General features: G+C 38.1%; 1 protein-coding gene across 3 annotated transcripts in view; it reads right to left on the reverse strand.

Moving 5' to 3' along the window:
* Positions 1–6,490: 6,490 nt before the first annotated feature.
* The window catches only part of camkvl (CaM kinase-like vesicle-associated, like), a 46,877-nt gene continuing 35,276 nt past the window's right edge, over positions 6,491–18,091 (reverse strand). For all 3 annotated transcript variants that reach the window (XM_079802178.1, XM_079802179.1, XM_079802177.1), the window contains 10 exons: positions 15,342–15,448; positions 15,009–15,140; positions 14,579–14,653; positions 12,796–12,934; positions 11,908–12,028; positions 11,747–11,822; positions 10,894–11,030; positions 10,696–10,774; positions 10,535–10,622; positions 6,491–8,888 (listed from right to left, as the gene is read on the reverse strand). In XM_079802178.1, coding sequence (XP_079658304.1) covers positions 7,563–8,888; positions 10,535–10,622; positions 10,696–10,774; positions 10,894–11,030; positions 11,747–11,822; positions 11,908–12,028; positions 12,796–12,934; positions 14,579–14,653; positions 15,009–15,140; positions 15,342–15,436 — 2,268 coding nt within the window. In that variant the 5' untranslated portion in view covers positions 15,437–15,448 and the 3' untranslated portion in view covers positions 6,491–7,562. The remainder of the gene's footprint in view (positions 8,889–10,534; positions 10,623–10,695; positions 10,775–10,893; positions 11,031–11,746; positions 11,823–11,907; positions 12,029–12,795; positions 12,935–14,578; positions 14,654–15,008; positions 15,141–15,341; positions 15,449–18,091) is intronic.

Here is an 18,091-nt window from a genome sequence, read left to right on the forward strand (position 1 = left end):
TCAGTAAGAATCCAACTACTAACATGGCCAAGACCAAAGAGCTGTCCAAAGACACTAGAGACAAAATTGTACACATCCACAAGGCTGGAAAGGGCTATGGGGAAATTGCCAAGCAGCTTGGTGAAAAAAGCTCCACTGTTGGAGCAATCATTAGAAAATGGAAGAAGCTAAACATGACTGTCAATCTCCCTCGGACAGGGGCTCCATGCAAGATCTCACCTCGTGGGGTCTCAATGATCCTAAGAAAGGTGAGAAATCAGCCCAGAACAACACGGGAGGAGCTAGTCAATGACCTGAAAAGAGCTGGGACCACCGTTTCCAAGGTTACTGTTGGTAATACACTAAGACGTCATGGTTTGAAATCATGCATGGCACGGAAGGTTCCCCTGCTTAAACCAGCACATGTCCAGGCCCGTCTTAAGTTTGCCAATGACCATTTTGATGATCCAGAGGAGTCATGGGAGAAAGTCATGTGGTCAGATGAGACCAAAATAGAACTTTTTGGTCATAATTCCACTAAACGTTTTTGGAGGAAGAAGAATGATGAGTACCATCCCAAGAACACCATCCCTACTGTGAAGCATGGGGGTGGTATAGCATCATGCTTTGGGGTGTTTTTCTGCACATTGGACAGGGCGACTGCTCTGTATTAAGGAGAGGATGACCGGGGCCATGTATTGCGAGATTTTGGGGAACAACCTCCTTCCTTCAGTTAGAGCATTGAAGATGGGTCGAGGCTGGGTCTTCCAACATGACAATGACCCGAAGCACACAGCCAGGATAACCAAGGAGTGGCTCTGTAAGAAGCATATCAAGGTTCTGGCGTGGCCTAGCCAGTCTCCAGACCTAAACCCAATAGAGAATCTTTGGAGGGAACTCAAACATCCGTGTTTCTCAGCGACAGGCCAGAAACCTGACTGATCTAGAGAAGATCTGTGTGGAGGAGTGGGCCAAAATCCCTCCTGCAGTGTGTGCAAACCTGGTGAAAAACTACAGGAAACGTTTGACCTCTGTAATTGCAAACAATATATATTATATATATATATATAATATATATATCCACATAAACAACAAATTGATTGTCACTATAGCAACAGTAGGGGAGAGTGGGGTGAGTTGTGCCAGTTTTTACTCAAAGTAACTTTAAAGTGAGGCCATGACAGTAATGTCTTCAATTTAAGAATGAACATATATTTCAGGATGTGGTGCATCCCTGAGAACAATAACTTTGGATCTGAAATAAATCGTTTCAGAAATATAGCTTTTGGGGAAAAAAAAGTGGTCTCGTGGCACAACTTGCCTCTGGTGAGGGGTAAGTTGTGCCTTTGGGGAGAATATGTTGGGGTAAATTGTGCCAGTGATTTCTGAAGTAAACGAGAACATTTTAATGTTATGAACTGTAATGATATATGAAAGCAAGACAAATTCAATACAAAATGACTAATTTAAGGTTTATTTAGATATTGTCACCCTATTAAACTGTTGGAATAAGTCATATTTTGTAGTTTTTGGGAAAACACAAAACACTTAAAAACACAATATATGATAATTGTGAATCATTTCAGGCAAAAAGGCTTTGGCAATAAATGCCTGTTGGCATACATAGAAAGCTGCCTGTCAAATATGTAACATATAAGAATAAAGTAAGGCTCATTTCTAAACATCCTATTGTGACTTAGGCCTCTTAAAAACAGAATAAAATGTATCTTTATTAACAAAACTGAAATCAGTGTTAGCTAAATTAAACAAATGGCAGGTGAGTCAAACACTGAGGCATGCCCATCTCCTCACTTCTCCAGATTATCCCCTGTGGGTGTGTAGATTTAGGTGGTCTTGATCTGGCCTTACTACTACACTTGTCAATGTTGCAGGGGAATATAAACTTCTGCTCTCTTCTGGCTGTACCACCAAGTTTTTGGGATATGGGTAGTTTCTTGAGCACATCACCTCTAGGGATAGTAATGTCTTCAACTTAAGAATGAACATATATTTCAGGATGTGGTGCATCCCTGAGAACAATAACTTTGGATCTGAAATAAATCGTTTCAGAAAACTCCTTCATCGTTTTCTTTCAATGTAAAGATGGGCTTTCCATCCACAGACTTCTTTCAACTTTGGCACAACTTAACCCAGACCCTTTGGCACAAATCACCCCAGACCCACAAGTTTGTAAAAACTAGCATGATCCAGCAGTAAAGAGCTAACATTATGTTAACTGTATAGACTCATTGTGTAGCCTGCTAAAGCACTAAAACATGTGTGAAATGTTTTCAAACTTGTCTATAATTGTTCAGACGCTACAATCAAAAAACCTTGATCAGAGAAATTTTACTTTGAAAGGAAAAAAACAGTTTTTGAGCTAAAATGTGCTAACCTCTCATACCACGTGTCTCCCTTCTTTAGAGGATGAGTAAAATTGATGGCTTTTCAAAATTATGTGGTCACATGACCAATTTCTTCCATGGTTTCTTTTCCAGAAACAATGGGTGGAACTACTTCCCCCCTGGCACAAATCACCCCACTCTACCCTATACCCCGTTAATACACCCCCACCCCCGGGCGGGCCTCACACGTGTTCTAAAATCGGCTCAAAATATTAAACATGTTTGATATCCTCCGACTGGATGGAATCAAAATCTGAAGCTAAAAAATCGGAGTCTAGGACCATGATATACCACGCGATTTTCCATGGAATCTGCAAAAATCGTGTAGTGTATTCCAGCCTTAAAATGGACTGTAGCATGTCACACCACACTCCGTGTCAACACAATTCATGTCAATTGCCCATTTGTCATTTTCAAAGCAGGGTTTTCTAGACATTGAGGAGGATCGGATTGCAGGACATTGACAATACAGACAATAGATTGTGCAAACAAATCACAGGCATAGAGTACGTAAACACAAAGGTAAATAATGTAACATTTTGGAAACCTGCTGAACAATGTTCTAAGTATAATAGGAATTCCTGAGGTAAGAAGACATTGTATTGTAGTAAAAAGTTCAGTATAAGTCAAATGTATTGTAGGCTTGTGTTGTTCACTACATCACTACAAGAGGAGATCGAGAAAGTGACAAAATGCTAAGACAAAGGTGAATTAGGGACTGTCAGGTGGGCTACTAGTGAAAAGTGAAAACAAAACACTTTTAATTTGTTATATCAAGATATTTTATGGTCAATTGCTCTTGGATAGCTATACTTACAGTATAAGTGAAGCCTGGCACACAGCCTCGTGGCTTTACTACTGTATTAGTGAGGCTCATTCTACTCTACAATCAATCAGAATTCTTTATGAGGCATCTACATCTGATCATGTACCATTTTGAATAATTATTGATATTGAAAGACTGCCTGAGATGTGAGTTTAAGAGGGCTGGCTTGGTAAAATAAAAAATAAAAAACAGAAGAGGATGTCCTAACATTATATCTGCAATTGTAATTGCAGTTTAGATGGATTTTAATAAATGGTAAAGATAGTGGTGATACTGATTTAATTTTATTGGTATAACAGCCCTATAATGTGAAGTGTTAAATAGTGTAAATTAATTAAAAGATGATCAACAATATAACTTTACTTTTTATAGTTAAATTTCGGGGTGCCCTTTTTTCTCTTGAGCACCTGCCTCTCAAAATGTCTGTGCATGGCCCTGCAATGGGTCTATATAGTTATCAAAACTTCCCGCCTTTCCAGCTTTATCCTTGATAACAGGCCACAAGGCCACCGACATCATAGACTCTGGCAACAGCCCATGTATCATCAAGCCAGTAAAGTAAATGACATGGAGAACCGCAACCCTAGGGCTCGCAAATTTTTGGTGCAGTAATTTGATCTAAGCCACCAGCTTGTGTGCTGAATTATTGCTTGATAAACTTCATTAGTTTTTATACTCCATGTTAGTACAAGAGACCATTTTCACTTTATAAGGAGCGTTAATTACACAGTTAAAGAAGGCAGAATAATGTTGCCTCCACAGTTCAACTATATTCCCTGCTCCAGAAACACCCTCTATAGAGCACGGTAAGATCACATTGCTCCTATTTAGTGCTCTTACACTCTCCCAGAAATCATTTGCTATTACAAAGCCGATGTTCTGTCATTGAGTCTGCTCACATCAATTGTGAATCTTTAATGAAGTGCATATTTATGCCTAGCATTGGTAAACATTTTCTGATCCAGTCTCTTAGCCTTTAACACTCCCACAATATCTTTTATACATAGCACCAAAAGCTCTTCCATGATCAATTTCATTACAATTCACATGTACACATAATTACATCTCTGGGTAATGCCACTTATTTCAAAAGATTATCGGTTTTCCCATAATATGTTATGAGATGAATGTTCTAAATGTAACATTTTGGATATAGAAATATGAAATGGGAAAAATTAGATGATAGCTACTATTGTGAAACTATAACCGCCAGTAGGTGGCAGCAAGTCATAATAAGTGAATCATAGAAACATTCATTCAACCTTTATAAATGGGTCATTGAATCATTGACTCAACCAATTAGTTAAAAAAAACAGCGAATCATTCAATAACGAAACGCCACAGTGTGTTGCTGGGAGATGCACTTTTTCTGCTTTGTTTGGAACTATTTCCGTTTGCCAAATAGAGCAAAAACAGTCAAAATTGACAACGTGTCTAAATCCTATAATCAGCTTTATTGTTTTATTGAACTGTTGTATAAAATTAATATCACACTTTGCAATTACGCTGATATTCGAGAAAATAGCACTCTCGCTCGTGTGATATTGCTAGAGTATAATGTTATAACCACATAAAAAGAACTCACAAGGGCAATTCATATCTTGCATTTGTATTCATTTTGGTTGAGACTAGCTCACTCGTTAAGCTTAATGGAGTAAGGCTGGCTGTATTGAGATGTTTAAATAGTGGTTTAATTTCACAGTGGTGACAAACAGTGCTGAGGTCTAGGGTAACCACAATCATTACCTGGCTTTTACGTATAAAGGCAGGTCCGGGAGTCGTGGTTGCTGCTCATCTGCTCTGCAGAGCACTATGTCGGCTCTATTTTCGCCAGCCCTTTTTAATGTCTGTATGAATGGATTGTCGGAACAATTAAGTGACTGTAGGATTGGATGTATGCTTGGTAATATCCTAACCAATCACCTTATGTATGCTATTTGGGGTATGTCTTTAATGATGAAATGTGTGATGATGAAGACATGTATAGGCAGCGTTGTATGTTATATGCTCAAGCAAATATGTTGGTGAGAAAATTGTTTGTGTTTGGATCAGGTTAACATAAATCTTTTTAGAGCGTATTGTACTTAAGTTTAAAAAATGAACCTATGTAATCTTCAGGTGGCCTACAATGACTGAGGATTCTGTTGAAAAAAAGGCTGCACTCAGGTGCAGCAGTGCCAGTGATCTATTTCGTAAGGCGAGAGTAAAATCTTTTCTGGCTTTAATGAGAAATTTGATGTATAAATTTATTTGTCAGCTGGATGATTCACAGAATGCTATTATGCTGTTGCCAAACCCTAAGAATAATGTGGTGCAATACCAGTCACCGAGGAGAAAATACTGGTATAATTGTCTTTTTTAAACGTTTTGTATGGTATTGCATGCTGCCCGGCCAAAATAAAAATTGTTTGGATTTAAATAGGATCATTATTGCAGTGATTATGTTTTTTTATATGTTTGGCAACAGTTCTTCTAACCCTAACTGCTGGAGTGTATAACTTTTCATTTAACCATGTAGGAAGACACTTAATGGCCATATTCCAGGATGACAATGTCAAAATTCATCAGGCTTAAACTGTGAAAGAATGGTTGAGAGGGAGAATGAAGAATCATTTTCACACATGAATTGGCACCTCTGAGTCCAGACCTTAAATTCATTGAAAGTCTTTGGGATGTGCTGCATCAAAAAATTGACGCACCTCTTGATGGAAATAACATCGCAACATTTATTTCCATTAAGAGGTGCATCCATTTTTGGTCAAGATCTTGTACTGACAATTCAAGAGTCCAGCACATCCCAAAGACTTTCAGAGTGCTTGAGTCGACTTTACAATGAATTTAAGGACTGGACTCAGAGAGGTGCCAATTCATGTGTGAAAATAATTCTTCATGCTCTCTCCCAACCATTCTTTCACAATTTGAGCATTTGCATTTGCCTATTTAAATCCAAACAACATATTTTTCTTTTTTTTCATACTGTCTGTTACTGTCTGTTTCTTCTTCTCTAATGGACCCTGAGTCTGGAAATAAAGTTGAATTGAATATCACCAAATACTTAAGTTTATACCTAGAATATCGTTGCTGAACTAGCAACATCTATACTTGTAACAAACTTGATAGATGGCAAGTGTCTATGTTAGCCCTTTCACAAAGTTTTTTAAGCAACTTTAGCATAATGCAATATCAGTTCGGAATTGTAATATTTACTATAAGGCTAGTTGTAACTGTCATTTTATTTCAATAAAAAGTCAAGCCAAAAGAAAAGCCTATAAAACAAGATGGTTTGATCTGAATTTTATTGAAATATTTGTGTAGAGTGCAAAAAATAACTTGGAAGAATATTCACATCACCAAAAACTATATAATATTTGGAAAGGTGGAAGCCACAGTTACAATTCACAAACATTTGCAAGGACTTTACATATAGACATTAGAGCTTACTTTAGGATATATTAGCAAAAGTATTATACATTGTAAAGATATACTAGTATGCATCATAAACTGAGAAAAGAGAGTGAGAGAATGAGAATTAAACAAACATGTATATGGACACATACAAGAGAAAAAAACAACACAAACAAAAAAAGCCGGGAAAGAGAATATAGTTGTTAAGTAGACTCAAAGTTATGATCAATTATCGCACTCTGAGCATTATTATTCTCAAACAATGAAAGACTGTCATGTTTGGCAGAGACTTATAGAAACTACTGTAAAATGTGAGAATACACAATAAGGATGATAAATGAACTACTCTTATTGGAAATATTACAGAAGGTAAATGATTGATGAGAGTACACAGATGCACTGCTTCAACTTCACTATCTCAGAGCAAAAATCCAAGATGGATGAAGTGACAAAAATCATAACACCCTCCAAAGTCAGTACCTGGTGAAGAGCAAATGCACAGCGGTTCTCCAAAACAGAGTAGGATGCCAACTTGTTTTAAGGGAACAGGTTTCATTAAAGGTGGGGTTTTTTCAAGTTATATAAACTTTTGTATCCAAACTCTCCACAGATTCTACATTACAATTATGAAACTGTTATTTAGGAAACATATAAGTGTTTGCTATGATCTGGTAGTGTAGAGTAGAACCATTTACAAGTGGGATAACCTTAACTGTTTCCTCTAATAATACAAAATGCTCAGTTACTTTCCTCTTTACACGTTAAAAAAAGCTTCTTATCCGCCACATACAATCAATAACAAGGCTCTTTTCGTTTAAACCCCAAATATTATTGTACAGCCCCAAAAGGTATGCTGTACGCGTGCATCCATAATCCATATCCCTAAGATTTTATTGTTGTATGGTGCACCTACTTTATTCTTGAGCGTTCACATCCTCTTAGCCTTTTTACAAGCCTTTTCCTGACACACTTCCCCTTGGCGATTGGCCAGACCGCTTTGTAGACTTCTGGCCATCGCTGTTTCCCTCGTCAGTAGTTGGATGGCTGTGACCTTGGACTTGACTGGGTGGGGAAGGTGGCGGGTACGAGGGAGGCGGGATGGTCAGGTGTGGTAGAGAAGGCATTGCTGGGCGAGGTGTGGTGGGAAGGGGTGGTGGCGTTGAATGATGGTACGAGCGAGGTCGGGGTGAAGGGGACGAGCTGGCGCTCTTTGCTCTCGGAAGGGTCTCAGGATGATCGCTGATCTGCTCCAGCAAAGAAGGCATGTCCCCCTCGATCTTCTCTAGCACGGCAGCCATTTGCTTCTCAATTTGTTCGATTACACAATCCATTTGCCAGTCTGCGCTGGCTCCACTTCCTGTATCTAGACCACTGTACTGTCCGACAGAGTAGGTTGGACAGTATGGGCTTGCGTAACCTGATGCACCATGGACTATGTCCTCCAGCTCCTGCGCAAATACTGATTTATCACGGCCGAGACTTGAAGATCCCAATCCCGCATACGTACTCTGGATGTTTTTCACCGATTGGCTCCCCTTGTCCGGTCGTCCTTTCTTCAACTCTCTGCTCTTGGGGTTGACCTCGCAAGTCGCCCCAACTTCTGCTGGCTTCTCTGCAACTGCTTCTGGGAGCTGTGTTTGACACCAGCTGCTTGCGGACATATCATGGACTGTGTCTTTCTTGTCTTCTGACTGAAGAGATGTTTCCTTTTCCGCTGATGAGGTACCGGTTTTGGCATCTGAACATGAGCCATGATCCATTGAGAGATTGGCGGCCATCTTGCGCCGATTTGGAGTATCAGGGAGAGGTGATTTCTTCTCAACATTGCCAACAGTTGTGGCTTCTGGCTCTGTGGGGATGTTGCTCTCTCGTCTGTCTGAGGTCTTGATCGGCTGGATGGGTGCTTCTTTCTGGCTCGCTCCTGTTGATGATTTGTCCTCCATTTCAGAAGTGCTTTCGTTAGTCTCTTTCTTGTTCGGCTCCTCTGCTTGTACTTTTAAAGAGCTGTTTGATTGGGCAAGGGTCTCTGCTTCTTTCTCTTCTACTTTTTTGTGTCCTGCTTTGTCCTCTTCTTGATTCTTCACGGGTCGGCTTTCGACGGACACCTCATGGGACATGTTCACAGTAGAAACGCCACATGAGTCTGTTTGTATCCCCTTACCATCTAATCCATCAGTTTTGACCCCTTTGCCCTGGCCTTCTACAGCACCATCAGACGTTCCAACTTCGGAGGCTCGGAGGCGCTGCATGAATGTGGTGACACGAATCGCTTTCTGTAAGTGAAATGAAAAACAACTTAGTACCCAGTGAATTATAAAGTAATGTAAGGTCTTCTTTGCTATGGAGGTGAAATGCATAGTTAACAGTGTGGAAATCTGGGGTATCAGTTTTCCCTCTTGCTTTCAAGAGACATACACATTAGAGATGGGCGTTTTAGTCATTTTGTTGTGTCAGAGGGAGGCGTCTTGGTTTTTTCAGCGTATCGAAATTTAACTCTTTTTTAAGAGTTACTGTAATAGTTTAATTCAAAAACCTGTTCTGATATATTTAGTTCTAGCTGTTTTCGAATGTGAGAACGCAAGAACCAAAAAATTATAGATGTTACTGGCAGTTGATCTGAGTGAAATGTTTTAAGAAGGGATGCACAATATATAATGGTAGCTTATTAATTATTGGCCGGTATTAGAGAAGTTGGATATTTAACTATACATGCTCATTTTCCCTATTTTTATATTTAGATAACCTTTGCCGTCATCTAAAGCTCATTTAAAGTTAATCTTCAATTTAATAACACTTTTAAATAATTTTTTCATGCTGTATATATCATTTTGTGATGCCTAAAATGTATTTGTAGCATTGAAAATTGTGAAAGTGTTTTATTTTACATTTATTTAGACAAAATAGTACAGCATTTTAACGTCGGCCATTTATCTGTTATCAGCAAATACATAATTATTATCAGATCAGTATTGAGCCAGAAGTTTTATATCAGTGCATGCATCCCTATTTTTAGGCTATTTATATATTTTAAAAAAAGTAAAGTACCGCAAATATTGTCATTCTCGATAATTGCTGTCACTTTCAAGTGCTCTACTGCTCATGCCCATCCCTAGCACACATACAGGATGATCCCCAATTTGATATGCATGTGTTATTGGCAAAAGCATGACGTGAATAAATGAATCAGGGCCACGGTAAGTAATTTGAGGACAAACCACTTTGCCTTCTCTCTCTCTCTTTTCATTAGAACCACTGTGGTCCTTTCTGGCACACACAAACACAGGGACAAATTTTCATACACATACATGTGACACTACGATGAATAGTCAATCTGGAGATTTGTCTGTGAATGAAGGACTAACTGGAATTCAAACTGGAATATTAAGGACACTGTGAGTAAAAGCCAGACGGCATATGACTGAATGCACATGGGACCAGCTGGGCAGTGATAAATTTGTTAGTTACTGGTGTGCAGATACAGGGAGGCTTAAGTACAGCGAGAGTCTTTCCAACAATCCGACTTGAACTACATATTTCCTGAATGATTGTCGCTTGAAGAATCAGGCCAGGCTATGAGACGTACACTAGATATGGTGCTAGAAGAAATATGAGTGCCCAAGTCAAAGATTGTTATACAGAGAAAAGAATCTCTGCCTCTAGGCTGCCCCGCGAATATCAACAGTACCTTCAACTCCTGGGTATCACATGCAAGGAAAAAGCAAACATTAATATAATAACCATCAGAACCTTTATTAAACAACAGCTTAATTTGCCATGATGATAATCTTTACAGTTACTTTCCTTATCCATTATCCTAATATTTATTGTGCTGTTTGCTAGAAAAGTGAGTAATGCAATTATTCGTTGCATTTGGCAAATGCACATGACTGTTGTGTGTGTGAAATGAAATTGATCTTACCCTCCACTTTGCCTTTGCAAAGTTTTTCTCAAATTGAGCACAGACTCCTTCCTTCAGGTTCTTTTCCGAAGCCCCATTTCCAGCGATCCTAGCAAAATAAATAAAAAATGAGTGAAGGTATTGTCTCTGAAAGAAATCAACTTGTTTGTATATTGACTTACCATCCATGCGAAAGTGCAGCTTGTGCAGTAATTCTCAGCATTTGGTCAACATCCATAAGTCTGCAGACCAGCTCTTTTGCTGCATGACATGAAAGAAAGAGACTGAGGGGTAAAGCATCAAAAATAAAATACAATTATAAAAACATTTTAATTATTACTCGTTTGGATCAGGAGCTTCTCAGTTCCTGATCTTAGTACCAGCAGGGGAAATGTCATCCCAGTACGGGGAATCAAATTCAAATTCTCCACCAACAATGCGGCAGAAGATGATCCGGTTGTGCATGTCGGTGTTCTCCTCCTCAGTTTCATCATAGAAGGGAGGGTTTCCAGACAACCTACAAATCAGATTTCTTCATAAATATCATGAGTATGTATCTAGGTATAAAAGTGCTGTAAATTTACATAGGCCTGGTTCACAGACAGGTCTTAGATTAAGCCAGGATTAGGCCTTAGTTTAATTAGAAAATTTAAGCAGCTTTTATAAACGTGCCTTAGAAAAAAAACATTACTGGTGTGCATCCCGAGACAAAACAACGGCACTGACATATTTTTAGATGTCAGTGCAAGTTGCTTTCAGTTAAAACAGCTCAAACATGCATTTTAGTCTGGGACAAGGTTTGAGCCTTGTCTATGAAAGGTTAGTGGTTTAAAACAAGGGTTTTCAAATGTTTTGGTGCCAAAGAACCCCCTAAATATTCTTCTTCCTAAATATGACCATAAAATATAAAGGCAGTTCTCTTTGTTCTCCCCTCATATTTAAAATATATCTAAAAAAAATTTTTTTTTTAAATATTTTCCTCAGATTTGTATGGATTAATTTAATGTGTAGGGTCATTAAAAACAAAATCCCCTCCTGACATCACTTTTGGCCACAACCGTACATAGCCTAATAAACTTTTGGAACAACGTATACTGTAAAAAGCACTATACAAATAAATTGAAATTGAAAAACTGAATACAAATTTTTTTTTCCTCTGCCCCAGACCCCTGTTAAAAAAAACCACAAAGAAAATAAAGAATCCCTGACAAACCAATTGAATCACCAACTCACAGTATGTACATAATGACCCCCACCGCCCAACAATCGACTGGTCTTCCATAGCGATGACGCGCCACCACTTCAGGGGCTGACAGGAAATATGAGAAACAAATGTGAAGGTTACTGCATACTCAAAGTTAAAGAAAAATACAGATCATGTGAGTAATAAATACCCAGGTATTCAGGTGTCCCACAAGGTTCAGTGATTGAGCCGTTCTCAAACCTGGACAGGTAGAAATCCCGTAACACGACTTTGTTGTGATTACTCTCTCTATAGTACATCAAGTTCTCCAGCTGAAATGACAGAAAAGGCAGAGGGTAAAAAAAATCAATACTTTAATATATAAGTACTGATAGGAGGAAAGACATGGCATCAGGCCAAAGTATGACTGAATAAGAGGTCGCTGTGTCCAAATAATGTGGATATTCGTCTTGCTTCTGGCCAGTAGAGACCAGGCAGGACACGTCCTTCACCCACTCGCAATGTGAAGAATGAGTTCTGTCCTTAAAAGATAAATCTGAAAACCCACAGATGACCTACTCGGTATAATATATGAATCTCAGTCTGTGATATTTCAAGCACAAGCATTAAAAGGAAATGCATCAAAGCTAAAAACACCCAGGAGGCAACACAGAATTATGCATTACTGACAAGTCTGAGCTTTGAGCAAATGAGATGCATAACACATAATAGAGAATGTCTGATGCTAATATCCTGCACAGCGTGTATCTGCCGTGCACTAGAGGGCACTATAAACACATGTTGTCTCATAACAAACAGCATCATAACCTTAATGACTTTAGTTTGAAGCATTAGAAACACAGGAGGTGGCAATATTGTTTATTCCTTTCATATTTCCCACAGGGAGCACCTGCGATATTACAGTTGTACATTGTTATGAGTCAAAAAGGACTAGGCGTTTGATTAATATAACTCATTATCATTTAATACTCCACAGATAAAACATCCCCAGCACACACATGCACTAACACGTATATATATATATATATATATATACTTTCCATAAATAAAAATGATCATATTATGATTGCATACCAACCTTTAAGTTCCTGTGGACGATGTTGAGGGAGTGAAGGTACGCCACTGCTTCTAAAACCTGACGGATCACATTGGCGGCATCTCTCTCTGTGTAGTTTCCCTGGTCTAAGATCCAATCAAACACATCTCCACCTGTGGCCCTGTGATGAACACACAGTCAAAAATAAGATAAAAGAAGGGAGATCTGGATATGTGTGTGAAGTTACTTCTTATTTAAACTGTATTTAATCAGTAGTAAGTTTGGTAAGGGATGGATTATGCAATTGGGCCAATGCTCAAGGGTATTTGACTAACTGGGACCTTGAGGTGAGAGATGGACTGACAGCTGGAAACAAGGTACTGCAAATGTAAATCTGATACAGAAAGAACTATATATATATATATATATTTGTGATCTTGCAATGAAACATAGCCAAAATGTGCAGACGAAATTTCTGGCCAAGCTGTCATACAAAGAAATTGTGAACAAATGCAAAAACAAGAGAGAACCAATGAAATATTAATAACTATGTTATAGTCAATGTATGCCTGTGAGCATTTCCAGCAAGCAATTTCCCTGTTTCGGTTCACTATAGACCCGATATAGTCCGGCTATGAGTAACACTTCTAGCCAAATAACCTTGAATTTGGTTACATGTCATTTTTGCCTGCGAGATGTACAATATTCCATCATGTAAGCAAAGTCAACAGTGATCACAAGGTGTTGGGTTTCATTTCATTCATTAATTTTCACTGATTTCACCAAATTTGACCTTTTTTTAGCCTAGACGTCATGAATGTTTGGATGAATGAATGTCTATTACACATCTTTTCTTTTTTTCTTGTTTGCATTGTAAAATAAAACCTTTAGCTGTAGTTTGCCTTTATTTGCCAAATAATTTTGTCAGATAAAAGCCTTAACCAAGTTTAGTGCTTTGTTCTTCCCTCATATTTAAAAGATATAAAATATTTTCCTCATATTTTGATGGTTTATTCAAACTTGTAGGGTCATTAAAAACAAATATCCCTTCCGGACATCACTTTTGGCAACTACTTTATAGGATTATTTCAGGACATTCAGGATTAATCCAGAGCCTTGTGTACTCTTGTGGTTAGTCACCAAACATAAAACAATTTGAGAATTTTAAAACATAGGAAATATCATTATATTGGAAAGATTTTGGTGAACCATTACATAAAGACCAGTCCAAAATTGCTAAATCCAAAAAAAAAAGTGTTCAGTTTTCACATGTTATAAAAAAATCTACATTTTAAATCAAAGTGAAAATGAAACATTTCAATCTGGATTGGAACATTTTGCTAATACATAAGTGATGCGCAAATGTGAAATTCCAAATATGTTCTCAAACTGTTCAAATTGTTGTGATTTCAATAATATAATCTAACCTATTAAATTCTACTTCTGACATCTTGTACATCTAATCACTGCCACCAAAATGCCACATTTGCAACCGGAATCCTGCAAGCTAAATATAATATCATTCTATATGATCTTTAAGGTCAAAATGGAAATGGTAAATGACAAAATGTCGAAAAACTGTATTTTCTATTAGTCACTCATTACTGTAATCTTAATAGTTGTAATAGCTTGTCAAAGTCATTCATGCACAATCAAATGACAGGGTTTTAATAGAGTTTTAGTTCTGGCTAGATGTGGATATTTGCATGAGGAGCGGAGACAGAAGAAGTGCATTTTCTGGTGTAGAGAGATGGTGTCCTTGGCCTACTGAAAGGCACCGTGAAGAGATCGTGACTGATCACGGCAAATGTGAGGTCAGACTCACAGTTCTTGTATGATGAAGAACTCTTTCCTGGTCTCGAAAGCATCAATCAGCTGCAAGATGTTTGGGTGTTTCACCCTGGAATAAACACATGACAGCAAAAAGCTGAATAGTTTCTTCATCTTACGTTAAATAAGAGTAAAGAGTGAGAAAGGACAGAAATAATCACGCCACAAGTAATACATTCAGCCTCTCCATCTTTCTCTCCACCCCACTATCCTTAAAGGAGTAGTTCGCCCCAAAATGAAAACATACAGCTATATTTTTACTTTTGTGCTCTACAGGTAAAAGATGAATTAGATTTTTGGAATGACACAATGGCAAAATTTTGATTTCTGGGTGAAATATCCCTTTAAATTTTCTCTTTGTCCTTTCAGATCAGCACTCTCACAAAACCCTACATCATCTGTTGATGTTTTGAGTCACCATGTACATTTTCAAGATCATGATCTCGTTCTTGGCTGCCTTCCGCACTTTCTTGCCATCTTTCTTGAGGAATTTCTTGCACACATAGACCTTGTCCGTCTGTCGTTCCTTCACCAGGCACAGCTCGCAAAATTCTTTCCTGCAGAGAGAAATTATACTGAATGCTGAATTTTATGCTGCAATAAATACCCTTTATGGTTTTGAATGGTCTATATAAATAACTACACTTTTGAGATAAATACCTATGTATGGGGAAAAATTCATGTTTAATGAGACCACGTGTCTGTAATTGATGGAATGGCTTTCTTAAGGCTATAATGGCAGATCTATGCACACTCACGCCTTGAGGACCTGTCCAATCTCGTATTTGTCAGTGATGTCTGACAGGCTGTTGTATGTCCGCCCATCTCGCAGAGCAAGGCACCCAAATGGCATGACAGCATCCACCTGTCCAGAGGAGAAAAAGCATACACATACACATACAGCTATCAATCTCAATAAAACTAATGCCATTCACTCTAGAGGAGCATGTCTTCACAAATAGCCTCCCAGAGACAGGTCCCACCACACAGAAATTGCGAAATGCTAATGAATGCTAATGAATTTTTTAAAATATATCAACTGGAAAATATCAACTGGAAATATTGGATATTATTCATCCAACACAAGCAGAACAATTTGTCTATGTAAAACACAGACATTCTTGTAAAACAGTCCATTTCTACATAAACCGTCCCATTGATTGAAATGTGACAATTTGCTACACAGAAATTCATCATGCTTGTGCTTCATGAATAAGGCCCACTGATTATTGGACACTTCCCACAAAAATAGTCAGTAAGAGGATGTGTTTCTAAAGGAGGTCTAACTAAAAATTGTGTGAGATATTTTATTTTCCATTCATTTTATATGGGATTTTCAACTCTGTTTAAAGTTGGGCCATGTCTGAATACAGTTTAAAATCTCGATTTGTGTGATTTCACTATTTTCTAGCAATAGACAAGTGAATAAAAAAAACAATAACAGGGTTAAAAATCACAGGACTGCAGATTTTGCCTGGATTAAGCCACTAGTGGCCAGCTAGTTTAGGACCAAATGTTAGATTTAAGTTAATAATAAACTTATATTTTCATATAACTATTAGTAGTTAATAATGAACCGCATGATTTTCTCCCTATGAAAAAAGCAACATCACATACAATTGCCAAACACACGCACACACACGTTGTGTTTTCATGTTTCATGGGGACTTTTTTATATTGTACAATCTGTATCTTCTATCCCCCTACACTAACCCTACCCCTAAACCTACCAATCACAGAACACTTCCTGCAGTTTTACATTTCCAAAAAAAACACTTAGTATGATTTATAAGCTGTTTTCCCCATGGGGACCAAAAAATGTCCCCGCAAGGTCAAGGATTTTGGATATTGCTGTCTTTGTGGAGACATTTTGTCCAAACACAAACATTTTTAAAATAGGGAGAACATCATGCAGTAACAAGAAAATCATGTTTTTGGTTGATAATATATAATTGTCCAATCCAAACAGCATGATTTGTATCATTATTGTATTTTTTTAAAAGGTATATCACAATATTTGTGAAAAGGGGTTTCGGATGTATCACACAATTACAAGACCAGAAATATAATGCTCAAGTGAAAATAATTCAACAGATGGTTGGGAGGACATGTTTCTCAGTGCAGGGAAACCGAAGATATTTAAGACTGATGGTATCAGTGAGGAAGAGCGTGATGAGAGTGACAGCATCTTTATCAGAAGAGAGAGCACTGGACTGTCAGCTGTGTAATCCAGCTCCGACTCCGACTCCTGCCCCTAATCCCTAATCCCTCACATGGATCCATGCAAGGGAGGGGTCGGGATACAGTACGAGAGGTCAGGAACAAGCAAAATATTACATAACTGGAACATTTTGTAGGACTATGCTGAAAATCTTACATGAAGTGACAAAATAGAATATTGTGATATCTATATTGTGAGGTTTTGTCTGCTAAGAAAAGGAAGTGAAGACATTCAAATCATTGATTCACTTCCTAGCTTTTGCTAGACAGCTGTTCATCCTATAGAAAAGTCAACATGCCATTATTACGCATACTTCCGAGATATCATGTTTGTTATATTTGCATAGCTATTTCTGTTACCTGCCTTCTGGTATCACACAAACAACTCGATAGCAGTCAATTAAAGTGAAATTGTGCCACGATGATTTGTATGTGACAGGCCTGTTTGAACATTTCCCCATTTCAATAAATAAAATATGACACCCAAAAAACATGTTACAAGAGTGCCTGATAGTCAAGGGGCTTGTGTCTAAATTAAGATGTAGTCAAGATGAGAACATAATGTTGTGGTTTTGTACATTTTGAGTTAACAATATTTAATCTGCAGGTTGCAACATATTTTCTGGAAAAGCAAATGAAAAGTAGAGATATTTTTAAAATCTTCTAGTTTCCTGAACAGGCTGTTTCGGAATCATATGACCCCAATCAGAAACGTTTCGTAGGGGGTCTTTACATAAGATGTCTTCTTGCATTCAAATTTAACTAGATGAGGCGCAGCAGAATGAAACAGAACACGGACGTGTTTTAAAAAGTTAGACTCTTTTTAACTTGACATGTCATCTTAAAAAATGCAACACTTATTTCAGAGCTGTGGCACAGAGGGTAGTGCGTTGCTTCTGAAATATAAAGGGCTGCAGAGCTCGTGGGGACACACCTGGGGTTTGAGCCTGGGCCATATCCCACCTTCCCCACCCACCCCACCAGGCATGTAGACATGACGATCTGGATCGTCATCAAGAGGATCTTCTGAAGTTCAAACTGAGCATCAGAATGGGGAAGAAAGATGATTTAAGTTACTTTGAATGTGGCATGGTTGTTGGTGCCAGACAGTGCCAAATTCTAAGTATTTCAGAAACTGCTGATCTACTGGGATTTTCACACACAACCAACTCTAGGGTTTACAGAGAATGGTCAGAAAAAAAGAAAATATCCAGTGAGCGGAAGTTCTGTGGGTGAAAATGCCTTGTTAATGCAATAAGTCAGAAGAGAAGACTTGCGAGCTGATAGA

This window comes from Gobio gobio (genome assembly GCF_949357685.1).
Source record: "Gobio gobio genome assembly, chromosome: 21".
Taxonomy (NCBI): Eukaryota; Metazoa; Chordata; class Actinopteri; order Cypriniformes; family Gobionidae; genus Gobio; species Gobio gobio.